The sequence below is a fragment of the Epargyreus clarus genome, unplaced genomic scaffold, assembly GCF_041222505.1.
Source record: "Epargyreus clarus isolate Ecla_fem2 unplaced genomic scaffold, WU_Ecla_fem_2.2 ptg000001l, whole genome shotgun sequence".
Classification (NCBI taxonomy): Eukaryota; Metazoa; Arthropoda; class Insecta; order Lepidoptera; family Hesperiidae; genus Epargyreus; species Epargyreus clarus.
Window position 1 is genome coordinate 10326979 of NW_027332209.1, and position 17363 is coordinate 10344341.

The window sequence follows — 17363 nt, forward strand, 5'->3', positions numbered from 1 at the left end:
GATCAGTTCCCAATTGGGAAGACAGAGTTACCAAAAACAGAATAATGCACTTAGTTTATATGTATAAATTTGGCTATCAACGCCCAGTTGATACACCCTGTATATGTACCTACGAATGTTACACGGCACACGATCGATCCCTAGATAGCCGCGATTAGCAATTCACGTGAGCATTTCCTTGCCTCAAAGGGCACGTTAAGCTGTTATTTCCGGTTCTTATCACAAGAAATCAATCATTAAGCCTCCAGGTTGAAAAGACTGGTTGACGACAAACTAGTATCACTAATCGAACCAGAGTAACATGATGGTATGTAAATCACTATTACTTATCAGAAGAATCACGTGAGATGTTATTTGTATCAAGTTTAAGATATAGACAGGCACGATATATTAGACTGTACAATAGTTGATAAAATTATGAAATGATAAATCGATTGATACATAAATTAATAGGCAATCGTAGGCAATGTAAGAGTATTTGGTCTCTTGTAAGTTCATACTGTTTAGCATCAACCTTTATAGAGATAGTAGATCAGTTTTCACAAGATATTTAATGTAAGAAATGGTTCTAAAGTCATAGTGAGTGAGTCATAGACAGATTACTATTTTAAGTAGTCTGAGATCGCTTAATTAATCCCAAGTATAAATTGATGATTGATGGCCTTATTAGATGTTATAAGCATGGAACGGTTGTAGCACAATACTACAAGTAGTAGGGATTCACCGGTTCTGGGGCACCGACTTTCCCCCCTCGCTTCCCCGTCCCCCCGCTGCCCTGTTTGCCACGATCGAGGGGCGAGCCCGGCTAAAAAAAAAAAAAAAAAAAAAAAAAGTTTGGTGTCAAAATGGGGGTTTCCGACCACGCCCGATCGATTGCACGCATTTATTTTACGCTATCTCCTTTGCTTATGAAGTTAGCTTTTATGAATAACGACCTCTAATTCATTATCTAATCACCTCCTTATCTCATTAAGCTCGCTATGTCCATATAACAATACGGACCTTACTTTTCTAATCACCACTCGCTGTCCTCACAACATAATAGGGTCATTATCACTGTGTCGTTAATGATGGGGGTATGCGCATGGTAATGCAATAAAAAAAAAACTTCGTATTGACATTGTTTATTATTTCCAAAACAACCTTTTGTATACATTTATAATAATCAAGTATAATTTGTCTTAAAACTAGAACACATACATTAAATGGTTTACAGGAACAAACATTGAAATACATTACCAATCTAACAATTATAAACTAGACATACACATTTATAAACACAATTAAGATAATATATAGTTCAAAGAATTACATTAAACATATTTGCAAGTAAACCAATATTTCACCGTTGTTATCTAAGTTTGTAATGACCCCAAGCTAATGTGTCAATACCATTAGGCAAAATATGCCTCTTAGTGTCGCTGTATGATAAACATTTTTTATTTATTTTTTGTGTATAAATTTTATGTTTGATTGATTTAAATCTTAACATTGCTCCGAATTGAATATTTTTCTCGAAAAGACATGCCTTATAGTTATGCATTTGCATATTTTTTGTAACACTTTTATTAACGCCTTTAGCCTTTGCAACAAATTTGTTTTCAACATCTATTGCATACATTTTAGATCTTAGACCCACAAATTCTCTAAATATTTTTCCATTATTTTCGTCTTTGAAAAAACCTATTTTCTTTTTGTTAACTTGTGGATATCCATAAATATTGTCAGATGGATAATCAGAAGAATCGAAATGCATCTTAAGGTCAGGTTTTATATCTTCATAAAAGTTGTTTGTAAATATTTGGTAAATTAAACTGTCTGTATCCGTATACAATAATTTATTTTTGTTTTGAAACTTAGGAATCATGTAGTTGTAATGGAATTCATACATAAGGGTCTTTGAAATATCTAAAATGCAAAATCCTAAATATATTGGTTTATTATAATTAAGTTTACACTTTAGCATTTGTACTGCCACTAGGTCTGATGTGAATATACTTAAATTTTTAAAATCTGGCCTTGCAATGTAGTCGTTGACACCTAAAATTTTACCTCTATTTTCCCAATGTGTTAACAACTTAACATTTACTCTTTTTTCTATATTCTCCATAGTTTTTCCAAATACTGAATTATTCATTAATTTATAGAAATCTTTTTCAAAAACAGACTTTGCTAATGTCCGCATGTTTGTGTTTAAATCTATATATTTCTCTAACCAAGGACTTTGTTTAAACTTTAGTATCCTGTGTATTTTAGTTACCTTCATTCCCATACTAAGACATTGTTTAAGGTTTTTGTAATGTATTTTATATTTAATTTTATCGTTTAGATTTGAAATTAATTTTATATCTTTTGAATTACCAATGCATATATTTTCAGGACATAGTGGTAAGTCAGAATGCAAGTCGTGGAGATCATCAGGATATTTTAAATCAACTTCCAAAACGTAACCAATATTTGATGTATCGGATACATTAAAGTTTGTTTCAGGGTTTACCCATTCAAAGTCTCCAGTGGGTAGATATTGAGACATAGCCCAACCATACAAATTATTAGCATCCAAGTATATTAAATATGATTGAGGTTCATTTTTATCGTAATCTTCCATGAATTGATTGTTTGCTTTTGCATAACGATTGCTGCATTGAGATACACCACCTCTGATACCGGCCTTAAAAAATGCTATTTGTTCGTAATCCATCAATAGATCTAATTCAATTTTTGTATACTTCAACATTGCATCCCAACTTAACCCTGGAGCAGTGTAGTAGTGAGCGGGATCTAACCCATAAGTCTTAATACAAAGCTCTCTGAAGTTTTCAAAAACGTCAGTCAAGAGCAATACATCAGTTTTAAGATATAAGTTTGAGTAATCTAACATATTTTGACAACGAAAATGTTTCCAAATTTCATTTGCACGATTATAATCATCATCGGAGACATTTGAATCTGTTAACGAGCTATAGAACTCACTTTGAGTTGGAAGTGACTTGAGTTTTAATGAATCATAAGAAGTCATGAATTCGTAGGGATAAATTCCTTTTCTCCTTAATTTGGTAAAGTCGTCATTGCAAGGGAAGTTTCTTTTTAAATCATGAAATTGTTCATCACTAAGATTTTTAGCTAATTGATCTAGACTGCAAGATAAAAATTTATATGAATCTACAAATCTTAGACTTATCTGATTATTATTTACTGTTAATGTTTTTGAAAAAGAAATGTACCTCTCTTTATTTTGCGGAATTATTTTTACTTCTCCATCGACAAAATTTAGGGCATGAACAATAAAATGTGCATCATAATGGCTCAGATTATGTAGGAATACTGGAATATAACGCGGAGTCTTAAATTTTTTTAAACAGATTTCATGAACTACACCTCTAATAGTGCCAGTATGAAAGTCAAAATCGAAATGTTTATCTTCGTTCAAATTCGTTTCACATACATGACAAATTTTAGATTCCGATAATAAATTATTTTCATCATCACTAGATAAAGGCTTAGGCCTCATTTGAAAAATATTTTTTGTACATATTAATTTTAAATCTTCATATAAACGTTTCATAAACTCTGTTGCGCAATCTGGCCCACTATATGTTTCGAATTTTGATAAAGTATCATCATACGAACATTTTATATAATAACCGAAACTATACACATCATGCTTTTGAATATTTTCTGTGTAAGACCTAGACGGATCATTAGAACATACATTTATTGGTTTTAAAAATGCTTCAAAGTCAGCATATATAACAAAGGGTAATTTTAGTTTGTTGTTAAAATTCTCAAATTTTATTTTATTGTTTGCCGCAAGACTTCAAATAGGTATAATATATTACATTTATTAGGCTTTTACTTACATCTAAGTATATAAATTTATCTTAACTACTGTAGTCGACGGTTACATTTCGGTTCTTATCAATTTCAATAACGTTATCAAACTCTGCATACACTATACAGTTAATAGTTTCGGTTAGATTCTGATAAGGTTCTTATCAATTTCAATAACGTTATCAAACTCTGCATACACTATACAGTTAATAGTTTCGGTTAGATTCTGATAAGGTACTTATCATAATGAAAGGAAACTTGTTTGTTGGCCCATTAGCATTGGAACTTTGACCGATGATAAGGTAATAGGATGTAGTTATCTCGGGTGGTTACAATAACCAAATATATTTAGACGCTGATAAGTGAGTGCTTATAAGCAGGAAGGGAGGAGTATGCTCTCATAGTTCGTTTGGTGAAGTAACAGTGAACAGTTTGGTTTGTGAAGTGTAGTGCATCCAAGTGTCAACAATGGAGGTAAGTAAGTCTTGATAATATTGAATTGATTTGTGTCACTTTCCAATATCATTTCATTTGACACTAACTTTGCCTTTGTGTTGTTTTAGAATATATATGAAGCAAATACATTTAAACAATATTATTGCACGCTATCTGACGAGGAAGACATATCTCAAGAAACAAAGAAATCAAAAATTTTAAAAAGAAATAATTCGAATGATAACTTGGACTCAATATTCGAATTGCCAAAGACAAAAATTAGAAAACTTTCATCAACCGTATCTAGAGCTCAACGAGATGGTGGAACAGTGTATATAACTACTAACAGAGATGATGAAGCACATTCGTCACATTTAATAAAAATAGATATTTATGATTTAAATAAATTATCCAACGTGTCACAGTCTCAACATTGGAAACATGCATCCCTAAGAATCAAATATTACACAGACGAAAACAGTTCAACATATAAAGAAATGAATAATGTTATATACAAAATGTGCACAGATATTTCGAAAACAGAGAGTAGTAAGAAATACTCATTTAACAATAAATAATTAGTTAATGACCTAATCATACTTTTAAAATATTTATTTATGGTATAATAACTATTAAGTGAGGGTTGATTGTCATGCTAATTATTTTGTTTTGATGTATAATTACTTGCTAAGTATATAAGAAGAAAGTGTCATTTTCATATCATTACCAGTTGGTTTACAACTTCATACACGTATAAACGACCTCCTCTGTAACCCTGTTCTACACATCATAATGGATAGTTTCCAAAAAATTTATACAACTGTTTTCGTCGATGAAAGTCAAATTGAAGAAGAACTTGCAAAAGTTTGTGAAGAAATAGAAATTAACAATGAACTCATCGATATATGCAGACAAGTCGAAAGTGCAATCATAAATCAAAGTAGTCAACACGATAAAGAATCGCTTCAGACTTCCTGCTTGCTTGAAAATCCTACTAAGTATGTATATTTTTTTTTCTACATGCATTTCTTTCTATATTACATTATTTAAATCTTGAACTATAAATATAAATACATTTTTTTTTTCATAGTCAACACCAACAAGTCGGAGGTGCAATGAAGAGAAGCAGCTATGACATCGACAGTCCGAAGGCCAAGAGGATAAAAGTTAATGAAGGTGCTTCAACGTCATCTGATATCAACCTCACAGACAATGGAAAGGTTATGTGTGATGTTTGTCAACGACTTGTAAGTAAAAGATATTTTGCCAACCACATAAAAAGTAACATTCACAAAAATAATATTTTTAAATCTCATAGTACTCAAGCTAATGTTTCAGTAATCGAATCAGCTTTCGGTCAGCGAATAATTTCATACAGAATCAAAAGTAAATTAAATGAATCAGTAGATACACTTAAAACGCCCGAATTATTTTTTAATTCAATAAAAGATAATATTTGTTCATTGATCGAAGAGTCCATTAAAATGCACATTTTGTTTAAGATCAATTTTATACTACATGCAAATTTTACACAGCAAACCAAAGATCTTACAAACACATTCGATTTTCAAACATGTAATTATACTGTTTCTCAAGGTGATGACTTAAATATTTTTTTTTTATCATTAATTGAGACGTTATCAAATAAAATCAGTTCATTCGAGAAAAAAGATAGCGGTTGGAGTTTAACGCAAATCAAACATTTAGAAATGAATATAAATAAATTCAACCCACTACGTGGCACTTCGTATATAGACCTACCTCATGACATTAAAGTAAGAAAAGCCGTTATTAATGTGCAAAACGCTGACAATATGTGTTTTAAATGGGCATTGCTTTCCGCCTTATATCCTACTACTAGTAAAAGTAATAGAGTTTCATCGTACAGCATGCATTCAAACAAACTAAACTTCAATGGCATCTCCTTTCCAGTAAAGCTTTCGGATGTACCAAAAATTGAAAAATTGAATAATATAAGTATTAACATATTTGGATTAGAATATAATCGGGAGAAAAAAAATCATGATGTAATTGGACCATTAATAATGACTAAATTTCGTAAAAGTGTACATATTAATTTGTTATACCTTAAGAAAGGTTTAAACGCTCATTTTTGTTATATCAAAAATATGTCGCGATTGGTGAGTAAACAAATTTCTAACCAAGAGCATGCAATTTTCTTATGTGATGGATGTTTATTACATTTTCCAACTCAACAGCGATTAGATGATCATCAGGAAAATGATTGCGCTCATATTAAAACCAATATACCAGATGGTACTAAAACATTGAAAGACTGGTTCGGAAAACCAGCGGCAAACAATAAAATAAAATTTGAGAATTTTAACAACAAACTAAAATTACCCTTTGTTATATATGCTGACTTTGAAGCATTTTTAAAACCAATAAATGTATGTTCTAATGATCCGTCTAGGTCTTACACAGAAAATATTCAAAAGCATGATGTGTATAGTTTCGGTTATTATATAAAATGTTCGTATGATGATACTTTATCAAAATTCGAAACATATAGTGGGCCAGATTGCGCAACAGAGTTTATGAAACGTTTATATGAAGATTTAAAATTAATATGTACAAAAAATATTTTTCAAATGAGGCCTAAGCCTTTATCTAGTGATGATGAAAATAATTTATTATCGGAATCTAAAATTTGTCATGTATGTGAAACGAATTTGAACGAAGATAAACATTTCGATTTTGACTTTCATACTGGCACTATTAGAGGTGTAGTTCATGAAATCTGTTTAAAAAAATTTAAGACTCCGCGTTATATTCCAGTATTCCTACATAATCTGAGCCATTATGATGCACATTTTATTGTTCATGCCCTAAATTTTGTCGATGGAGAAGTAAAAATAATTCCGCAAAATAAAGAGAGGTACATTTCTTTTTCAAAAACATTAACAGTAAATAATAATCAGATAAGTCTAAGATTTGTAGATTCATATAAATTTTTATCTTGCAGTCTAGATCAATTAGCTAAAAATCTTAGTGATGAACAATTTCATGATTTAAAAAGAAACTTCCCTTGCAATGACGACTTTACCAAATTAAGGAGAAAAGGAATTTATCCCTACGAATTCATGACTTCTTATGATTCATTAAAACTCAAGTCACTTCCAACTCAAAGTGAGTTCTATAGCTCGTTAACAGATTCAAATGTCTCCGATGATGATTATAATCGTGCAAATGAAATTTGGAAACATTTTCGTTGTCAAAATATGTTAGATTACTCAAACTTATATCTTAAAACTGATGTATTGCTCTTGACTGACGTTTTTGAAAACTTCAGAGAGCTTTGTATTAAGACTTATGGGTTAGATCCCGCTCACTACTACACTGCTCCAGGGTTAAGTTGGGATGCAATGTTGAAGTATACAAAAATTGAATTAGATCTATTGATGGATTACGAACAAATAGCATTTTTTAAGGCCGGTATCAGAGGTGGTGTATCTCAATGCAGCAATCGTTATGCAAAAGCAAACAATCAATTCATGGAAGATTACGATAAAAATGAACCTCAATCATATTTAATATACTTGGATGCTAATAATTTGTATGGTTGGGCTATGTCTCAATATCTACCCACTGGAGACTTTGAATGGGTAAACCCTGAAACAAACTTTAATGTATCCGATACATCAAATATTGGTTACGTTTTGGAAGTTGATTTAAAATATCCTGATGATCTCCACGACTTGCATTCTGACTTACCACTATGTCCTGAAAATATATGCATTGGTAATTCAAAAGATATAAAATTAATTTCAAATCTAAACGATAAAATTAAATATAAAATACATTACAAAAACCTTAAACAATGTCTTAGTATGGGAATGAAGGTAACTAAAATACACAGGATACTAAAGTTTAAACAAAGTCCTTGGTTAGAGAAATATATAGATTTAAACACAAACATGCGGACATTAGCAAAGTCTGTTTTTGAAAAAGATTTCTATAAATTAATGAATAATTCAGTATTTGGAAAAACTATGGAGAATATAGAAAAAAGAGTAAATGTTAAGTTGTTAACACATTGGGAAAATAGAGGTAAAATTTTAGGTGTCAACGACTACATTGCAAGGCCAGATTTTAAAAATTTAAGTATATTCACATCAGACCTAGTGGCAGTACAAATGCTAAAGTGTAAACTTAATTATAATAAACCAATATATTTAGGATTTTGCATTTTAGATATTTCAAAGACCCTTATGTATGAATTCCATTACAACTACATGATTCCTAAGTTTCAAAACAAAAATAAATTATTGTATACGGATACAGACAGTTTAATTTACCAAATATTTACAAACAACTTTTATGAAGATATAAAACCTGACCTTAAGATGCATTTCGATTCTTCTGATTATCCATCTGACAATATTTATGGATATCCACAAGTTAACAAAAAGAAAATAGGTTTTTTCAAAGACGAAAATAATGGAAAAATATTTAGAGAATTTGTGGGTCTAAGATCTAAAATGTATGCAATAGATGTTGAAAACAAATTTGTTGCAAAGGCTAAAGGCGTTAATAAAAGTGTTACAAAAAATATGCAAATGCATAACTATAAGGCATGTCTTTTCGAGAAAAATATTCAATTCGGAGCAATGTTAAGATTTAAATCAATCAAACATAAAATTTATACACAAAAAATAAATAAAAAATGTTTATCATACAGCGACACTAAGAGGCATATTTTGCCTAATGGTATTGACACATTAGCTTGGGGTCATTACAAACTTAGATAACAACGGTGAAATATTGGTTTACTTGCAAATATGTTTAATGTAATTCTTTGAACTATATATTATCTTAATTGTGTTTATAAATGTGTATGTCTAGTTTATAATTGTTAGATTGGTAATGTATTTCAATGTTTGTTCCTGTAAACCATTTAATGTATGTGTTCTAGTTTTAAGACAAATTATACTTGATTATTATAAATGTATACAAAAGGTTGTTTTGGAAATAATAAACAATGTCAATACGAAGTTTTTTTTTATTGCATTACCATGCGCATACCCCCATCATTAACGACACAGTGATAATGACCCTATTATGTTGTGAGGACAGCGAGTGGTGATTAGAAAAGTAAGGTCCGTATTGTTATATGGACATAGCGAGCTTAATGAGATAAGGAGGTGATTAGATAATGAATTAGAGGTCGTTATTCATAAAAGCTAACTTCATAAGCAAAGGAGATAGCGTAAAATAAATGCGTGCAATCGATCGGGCGTGGTCGGAAACCCCCATTTTGACACCAAACTTTTTTTTTTTTTTTTTTTTTTTTTAGCCGGGCTCGCCCCTCGATCGTGGCAAACAGGGCAGCGGGGGGACGGGGAAGCGAGGGGGGAAAGTCGGTGCCCCAGAACCGGTGAATCCTATTTATTTATGGTATAATAACTATTAAGTGAGGGTTGATTGTCATGCTAATTATTTTGTTTTGATGTATAATTACTTGCTAAGTATATAAGAAGAAAGTGTCATTTTCATATCATTACCAGTTGGTTTACAACTTCATACACGTATAAACGACCTCCTCTGTAACCCTGTTCTACACATCATAATGGATAGTTTCCAAAAAATTTATACAACTGTTTTCGTCGATGAAAGTCAAATTGAAGAAGAACTTGCAAAAGTTTGTGAAGAAATAGAAATTAACAATGAACTCATCGATATATGCAGACAAGTCGAAAGTGCAATCATAAATCAAAGTAGTCAACACGATAAAGAATCGCTTCAGACTTCCTGCTTGCTTGAAAATCCTACTAAGTATGTATATTTTTTTTTCTACATGCATTTCTTTCTATATTACATTATTTAAATCTTGAACTATAAATATAAATACATTTTTTTTTTCATAGTCAACACCAACAAGTCGGAGGTGCAATGAAGAGAAGCAGCTATGACATCGACAGTCCGAAGGCCAAGAGGATAAAAGTTAATGAAGGTGCTTCAACGTCATCTGATATCAACCTCACAGACAATGGAAAGGTTATGTGTGATGTTTGTCAACGACTTGTAAGTAAAAGATATTTTGCCAACCACATAAAAAGTAACATTCACAAAAATAATATTTTTAAATCTCATAGTACTCAAGCTAATGTTTCAGTAATCGAATCAGCTTTCGGTCAGCGAATAATTTCATACAGAATCAAAAGTAAATTAAATGAATCAGTAGATACACTTAAAACGCCCGAATTATTTTTTAATTCAATAAAAGATAATATTTGTTCATTGATCGAAGAGTCCATTAAAATGCACATTTTGTTTAAGATCAATTTTATACTACATGCAAATTTTACACAGCAAACCAAAGATCTTACAAACACATTCGATTTTCAAACATGTAATTATACTGTTTCTCAAGGTGATGACTTAAATATTTTTTTTTTATCATTAATTGAGACGTTATCAAATAAAATCAGTTCATTCGAGAAAAAAGATAGCGGTTGGAGTTTAACGCAAATCAAACATTTAGAAATGAATATAAATAAATTCAACCCACTACGTGGCACTTCGTATATAGACCTACCTCATGACATTAAAGTAAGAAAAGCCGTTATTAATGTGCAAAACGCTGACAATATGTGTTTTAAATGGGCATTGCTTTCCGCCTTATATCCTACTACTAGTAAAAGTAATAGAGTTTCATCGTACAGCATGCATTCAAACAAACTAAACTTCAATGGCATCTCCTTTCCAGTAAAGCTTTCGGATGTACCAAAAATTGAAAAATTGAATAATATAAGTATTAACATATTTGGATTAGAATATAATCGGGAGAAAAAAAATCATGATGTAATTGGACCATTAATAATGACTAAATTTCGTAAAAGTGTACATATTAATTTGTTATACCTTAAGAAAGGTTTAAACGCTCATTTTTGTTATATCAAAAATATGTCGCGATTGGTGAGTAAACAAATTTCTAACCAAGAGCATGCAATTTTCTTATGTGATGGATGTTTATTACATTTTCCAACTCAACAGCGATTAGATGATCATCAGGAAAATGATTGCGCTCATATTAAAACCAATATACCAGATGGTACTAAAACATTGAAAGACTGGTTCGGAAAACCAGCGGCAAACAATAAAATAAAATTTGAGAATTTTAACAACAAACTAAAATTACCCTTTGTTATATATGCTGACTTTGAAGCATTTTTAAAACCAATAAATGTATGTTCTAATGATCCGTCTAGGTCTTACACAGAAAATATTCAAAAGCATGATGTGTATAGTTTCGGTTATTATATAAAATGTTCGTATGATGATACTTTATCAAAATTCGAAACATATAGTGGGCCAGATTGCGCAACAGAGTTTATGAAACGTTTATATGAAGATTTAAAATTAATATGTACAAAAAATATTTTTCAAATGAGGCCTAAGCCTTTATCTAGTGATGATGAAAATAATTTATTATCGGAATCTAAAATTTGTCATGTATGTGAAACGAATTTGAACGAAGATAAACATTTCGATTTTGACTTTCATACTGGCACTATTAGAGGTGTAGTTCATGAAATCTGTTTAAAAAAATTTAAGACTCCGCGTTATATTCCAGTATTCCTACATAATCTGAGCCATTATGATGCACATTTTATTGTTCATGCCCTAAATTTTGTCGATGGAGAAGTAAAAATAATTCCGCAAAATAAAGAGAGGTACATTTCTTTTTCAAAAACATTAACAGTAAATAATAATCAGATAAGTCTAAGATTTGTAGATTCATATAAATTTTTATCTTGCAGTCTAGATCAATTAGCTAAAAATCTTAGTGATGAACAATTTCATGATTTAAAAAGAAACTTCCCTTGCAATGACGACTTTACCAAATTAAGGAGAAAAGGAATTTATCCCTACGAATTCATGACTTCTTATGATTCATTAAAACTCAAGTCACTTCCAACTCAAAGTGAGTTCTATAGCTCGTTAACAGATTCAAATGTCTCCGATGATGATTATAATCGTGCAAATGAAATTTGGAAACATTTTCGTTGTCAAAATATGTTAGATTACTCAAACTTATATCTTAAAACTGATGTATTGCTCTTGACTGACGTTTTTGAAAACTTCAGAGAGCTTTGTATTAAGACTTATGGGTTAGATCCCGCTCACTACTACACTGCTCCAGGGTTAAGTTGGGATGCAATGTTGAAGTATACAAAAATTGAATTAGATCTATTGATGGATTACGAACAAATAGCATTTTTTAAGGCCGGTATCAGAGGTGGTGTATCTCAATGCAGCAATCGTTATGCAAAAGCAAACAATCAATTCATGGAAGATTACGATAAAAATGAACCTCAATCATATTTAATATACTTGGATGCTAATAATTTGTATGGTTGGGCTATGTCTCAATATCTACCCACTGGAGACTTTGAATGGGTAAACCCTGAAACAAACTTTAATGTATCCGATACATCAAATATTGGTTACGTTTTGGAAGTTGATTTAAAATATCCTGATGATCTCCACGACTTGCATTCTGACTTACCACTATGTCCTGAAAATATATGCATTGGTAATTCAAAAGATATAAAATTAATTTCAAATCTAAACGATAAAATTAAATATAAAATACATTACAAAAACCTTAAACAATGTCTTAGTATGGGAATGAAGGTAACTAAAATACACAGGATACTAAAGTTTAAACAAAGTCCTTGGTTAGAGAAATATATAGATTTAAACACAAACATGCGGACATTAGCAAAGTCTGTTTTTGAAAAAGATTTCTATAAATTAATGAATAATTCAGTATTTGGAAAAACTATGGAGAATATAGAAAAAAGAGTAAATGTTAAGTTGTTAACACATTGGGAAAATAGAGGTAAAATTTTAGGTGTCAACGACTACATTGCAAGGCCAGATTTTAAAAATTTAAGTATATTCACATCAGACCTAGTGGCAGTACAAATGCTAAAGTGTAAACTTAATTATAATAAACCAATATATTTAGGATTTTGCATTTTAGATATTTCAAAGACCCTTATGTATGAATTCCATTACAACTACATGATTCCTAAGTTTCAAAACAAAAATAAATTATTGTATACGGATACAGACAGTTTAATTTACCAAATATTTACAAACAACTTTTATGAAGATATAAAACCTGACCTTAAGATGCATTTCGATTCTTCTGATTATCCATCTGACAATATTTATGGATATCCACAAGTTAACAAAAAGAAAATAGGTTTTTTCAAAGACGAAAATAATGGAAAAATATTTAGAGAATTTGTGGGTCTAAGATCTAAAATGTATGCAATAGATGTTGAAAACAAATTTGTTGCAAAGGCTAAAGGCGTTAATAAAAGTGTTACAAAAAATATGCAAATGCATAACTATAAGGCATGTCTTTTCGAGAAAAATATTCAATTCGGAGCAATGTTAAGATTTAAATCAATCAAACATAAAATTTATACACAAAAAATAAATAAAAAATGTTTATCATACAGCGACACTAAGAGGCATATTTTGCCTAATGGTATTGACACATTAGCTTGGGGTCATTACAAACTTAGATAACAACGGTGAAATATTGGTTTACTTGCAAATATGTTTAATGTAATTCTTTGAACTATATATTATCTTAATTGTGTTTATAAATGTGTATGTCTAGTTTATAATTGTTAGATTGGTAATGTATTTCAATGTTTGTTCCTGTAAACCATTTAATGTATGTGTTCTAGTTTTAAGACAAATTATACTTGATTATTATAAATGTATACAAAAGGTTGTTTTGGAAATAATAAACAATGTCAATACGAAGTTTTTTTTTTATTGCATTACCATGCGCATACCCCCATCATTAACGACACAGTGATAATGACCCTATTATGTTGTGAGGACAGCGAGTGGTGATTAGAAAAGTAAGGTCCGTATTGTTATATGGACATAGCGAGCTTAATGAGATAAGGAGGTGATTAGATAATGAATTAGAGGTCGTTATTCATAAAAGCTAACTTCATAAGCAAAGGAGATAGCGTAAAATAAATGCGTGCAATCGATCGGGCGTGGTCGGAAACCCCCATTTTGACACCAAACTTTTTTTTTTTTTTTTTTTTTTTTTAGCCGGGCTCGCCCCTCGATCGTGGCAAACAGGGCAGCGGGGGGACGGGGAAGCGAGGGGGGAAAGTCGGTGCCCCAGAACCGGTGAATCCCTACTACTACTACAGGCTATTTCGGCGGATTACTAACTATATACGATCAACGATTGACAAGTATCGAATAATCTGACAACTGATAGATCTTCAAATGACTATCACGGGTACTTTTTTGTCAATTCGATCAACGTCACATATTTTGCGGCTAGATCCTGGCATCATAACTGTTTTTAGGTATTTAAAGTAATATAGTACCTTACTTATTGTACTTACTCTAGATCTATGCTCTCATCTTAATCAAGAGATTCATCGAATGCTTTTTCCATTTTTATAAGTGAAAACTTCTTTAGCGCACTTTTTGTGATGGGTAGTTAATGTTAAACTCGCGTCAGGACATGTGGACCTGATCGAAAATTCGTAAGTCGGCAAATAAAACTGCAAAAGGCAAGATATCATCCGGCATAGAAAAAAATATGTCAATGGGTGTCAGTTTTTGATGTGAAACATCTATAGCCGCACGTAAAACCGATTTCTGGCGTGGCGACGCATGCCGTGGCGACGCATGCGCAATCGAATTCAATAAATAGTCATCGTTATCTGGAAAAAAATCGTAATATTTTATTTTATCATTATGACATATTTAGTTCCTATCACAATATGTTCTTTTCTGCATATTACTTTTACAAAATAATGTCGATGTTTCACATCTGCCAGGCGTCCCGTGACGGCTCACATTTTTTTTTTATTTATTAAATTTTATTATTCACGTTTTTTATTTATTAAATTTTATTATTTAAAAATTTCGAAAATTTTTCACTTCTGGCGGCACTCCCGGAGCGCAACCCGTTGTTTTTTTGAATAAAGTACAAAAATAACTCATGTATTTTTCGTATCTACATTTTAGATCTTGGTATTTCTCTTAAACAGCTGTTCTCTAACATTAAACCACAGTCTCACACGTCGGAAAATTCAAGTGTTATATTCAACAGCTCTCGGAACAGAGGATTAAATAGCAATACAAGATGTAAAACCGCAGTTTATATTCAGTATGTAATTCTAATCCATTCGTATAGCTTGTTAAGGCCGTTAAAGATAATACGTGAAAGTTTATATGTTTTTATACATTTTTTACTCCATTTTTTACGGAAGAAAACTTATGTAAAAACTTACGTAAATAGAGTTTATTTTACGGATATATTACCAATATTTTTTGGAAATTGTTATGATTTGCGTACAAAAACTTTGAATTTATTGTTAATTAATGTAATATTTCAGATCGACTGAGAATCAATTGGTAATAAACTCGTGAATCACACTTTTAGTTTTTCGCTGAATGGCTCTGTAATAGTTACGAATACCTATATTATATCGCATCCTCCACCACACTGTTACATAATCGATTTACGGAAAATGATTCATCCAAAATGTTTTTACTTGATTCCGTTATGACGAAAGTTAGGCGTAGGTTGGTTTAGTGTAGTTAAGGGCGATTCCAAAGACGAAAACAAAATCTATACTTGTAGGTAAGTAGTTATATCCATTGTTGGGACATAACCCGTTTAGCAATCGAACAATAACATTACATAACTATTGTCTAACGTAGATCCGAATACCGAATCCGGTATATTACATTGTAATAGAGTTAATAACCATTTTGAAGTCAACTTTGTCAAAACAAAAGGCGAAGTGCAAACCTCCGTGACTTGGGAGAAAAACGAAGTTGACAGACGTTACGTTTGTACGGAAATGGTTTCCTTCAAAGCGCCGACTTGTTCTTGAGCGGAATAATGTCTTACTTTATAAATAAACTCTCGAGAATCTCCTTTGTACTACTTTGCCTATTTAAATATACTGGTCGCTTAATTCAATACAATAGTAGAAGTTAGTAATAAACTGTTATCAGTGTTACACGTAATTCTTATAGTATCCATGTAGCGTTAGTATTCTGGTTTATTGGCTATGATAATCTAGATTTCTACAACATTTATTTACCGTAAATAAAAAGCGAAGAAAATGATAACTTTCATAATTATTTCACTTGTAGCTAAAGATCTCAAGCTCGTATACACCTATATGATCCTAAATTTTTGTGACTCTATAGTAATGTTATGGAAGAGCTCACATTTAGATTGTGTAATATTTACTTACTATAACTTCCTTGGGCAGGTTTGATAAGTACTTACAGTTAACTGAATGTACAAATCCGAAATAAATACCTACACCTCAATTTTTGTTCCATTGTATTTCACCACAAGCCTGCAATGCATTTTGCATGTGAATCGAGCACGTGTTTATCGCATCCGACAACACTTTCGCTAATCCCGATGACTAACAATCGTATGGCTTTACATATAGACATTGAAACACTACTTTTTTACGATTTTTATGAACTTAGACTATATATGCCTATTTACTACGTGACTGTATAAGTAGGAACTGTGTAATGACTTAAATAGGAGAGTAGGTCCACTTTCTTGGATTTTTGCGGTAAAAATAGTACATTTTTAGGAAGTTGCTAGAATTTATATGTATCTTACCATAAACTGCTTTGTTTATCTAAAAAGATGAATAACAAGTACCATAAAAAGCAGAAGCGATCTAGCGCAGAACTATCAAAAAGTAATTAATATTTTTAAACACAGTTATTCGGCGTAATGTTGGTGCCGCTACTGTAGATTTGAAAAGGTTATGCTACTGTAGTCCTTTAAGTTTAGCCATAATCAATCTTATGCTCATAACGTACGAGTGAATTATACGAATGTGTGTACTGTCTATGTTGCCTGTTCATGAACATGGAACTAAAACTAGCTCAATAGGGCTGTATAAGAAATGTGCCAACATTCGCTTTCTTTGATGTGGGTGTGGAATTGCTATTAAGCACACACATGTTTTACATACGAGAAAATATTGCCCGGACATCCGAAGACTTGATGTGTGACATAGTTATGT

General features: G+C 31.2%; 2 protein-coding genes across 2 annotated transcripts; both read left to right on the top strand.

Annotated features, from left to right (window-relative positions):
• The first annotated feature begins 858 nt into the window (after nucleotides 1–858).
• LOC140746106 (uncharacterized) lies at nucleotides 859–9229 on the top strand. The gene is made up of 3 exons (XM_073078147.1): nucleotides 859–4305; nucleotides 4395–5264; nucleotides 5357–9229. Exons 2-3 carry the CDS (start codon nucleotides 5059–5061, stop codon nucleotides 9036–9038), a joined length of 3888 nt encoding a protein of 1295 aa, XP_072934248.1. The 5' UTR covers nucleotides 859–4305; nucleotides 4395–5058; the 3' UTR covers nucleotides 9039–9229.
• A 485-nt stretch (nucleotides 9230–9714) lies between these two features.
• LOC140746184 (uncharacterized) lies at nucleotides 9715–14027 on the top strand. The gene is made up of 2 exons (XM_073078264.1): nucleotides 9715–10062; nucleotides 10155–14027. The coding sequence occupies exons 1-2, from the start codon at nucleotides 9857–9859 to the stop codon at nucleotides 13834–13836; spliced, it is 3888 nt and encodes a 1295-aa protein (XP_072934365.1). The 5' UTR covers nucleotides 9715–9856; the 3' UTR covers nucleotides 13837–14027.
• Nucleotides 14028–17363: the final 3336 nt, after the last annotated feature.

Excerpts from the sequence above, each read along its gene's own strand:
- LOC140746184 (XM_073078264.1), top strand. The coding sequence starts at position 9,857 with ATGGATAGTTTCCAAAAAATTTATACAACTGTTTTCGTCGATGAAAGT. Across the intron at positions 10,063-10,154 it reads TTGCTTGAAAATCCTACTAA|TCAACACCAACAAGTCGGAG; the intron begins GTATGTATATTT and ends TTTTTTTCATAG.
- LOC140746106 (XM_073078147.1), top strand. The coding sequence starts at position 5,059 with ATGGATAGTTTCCAAAAAATTTATACAACTGTTTTCGTCGATGAAAGT. Across the intron at positions 5,265-5,356 it reads TTGCTTGAAAATCCTACTAA|TCAACACCAACAAGTCGGAG; the intron begins GTATGTATATTT and ends TTTTTTTCATAG.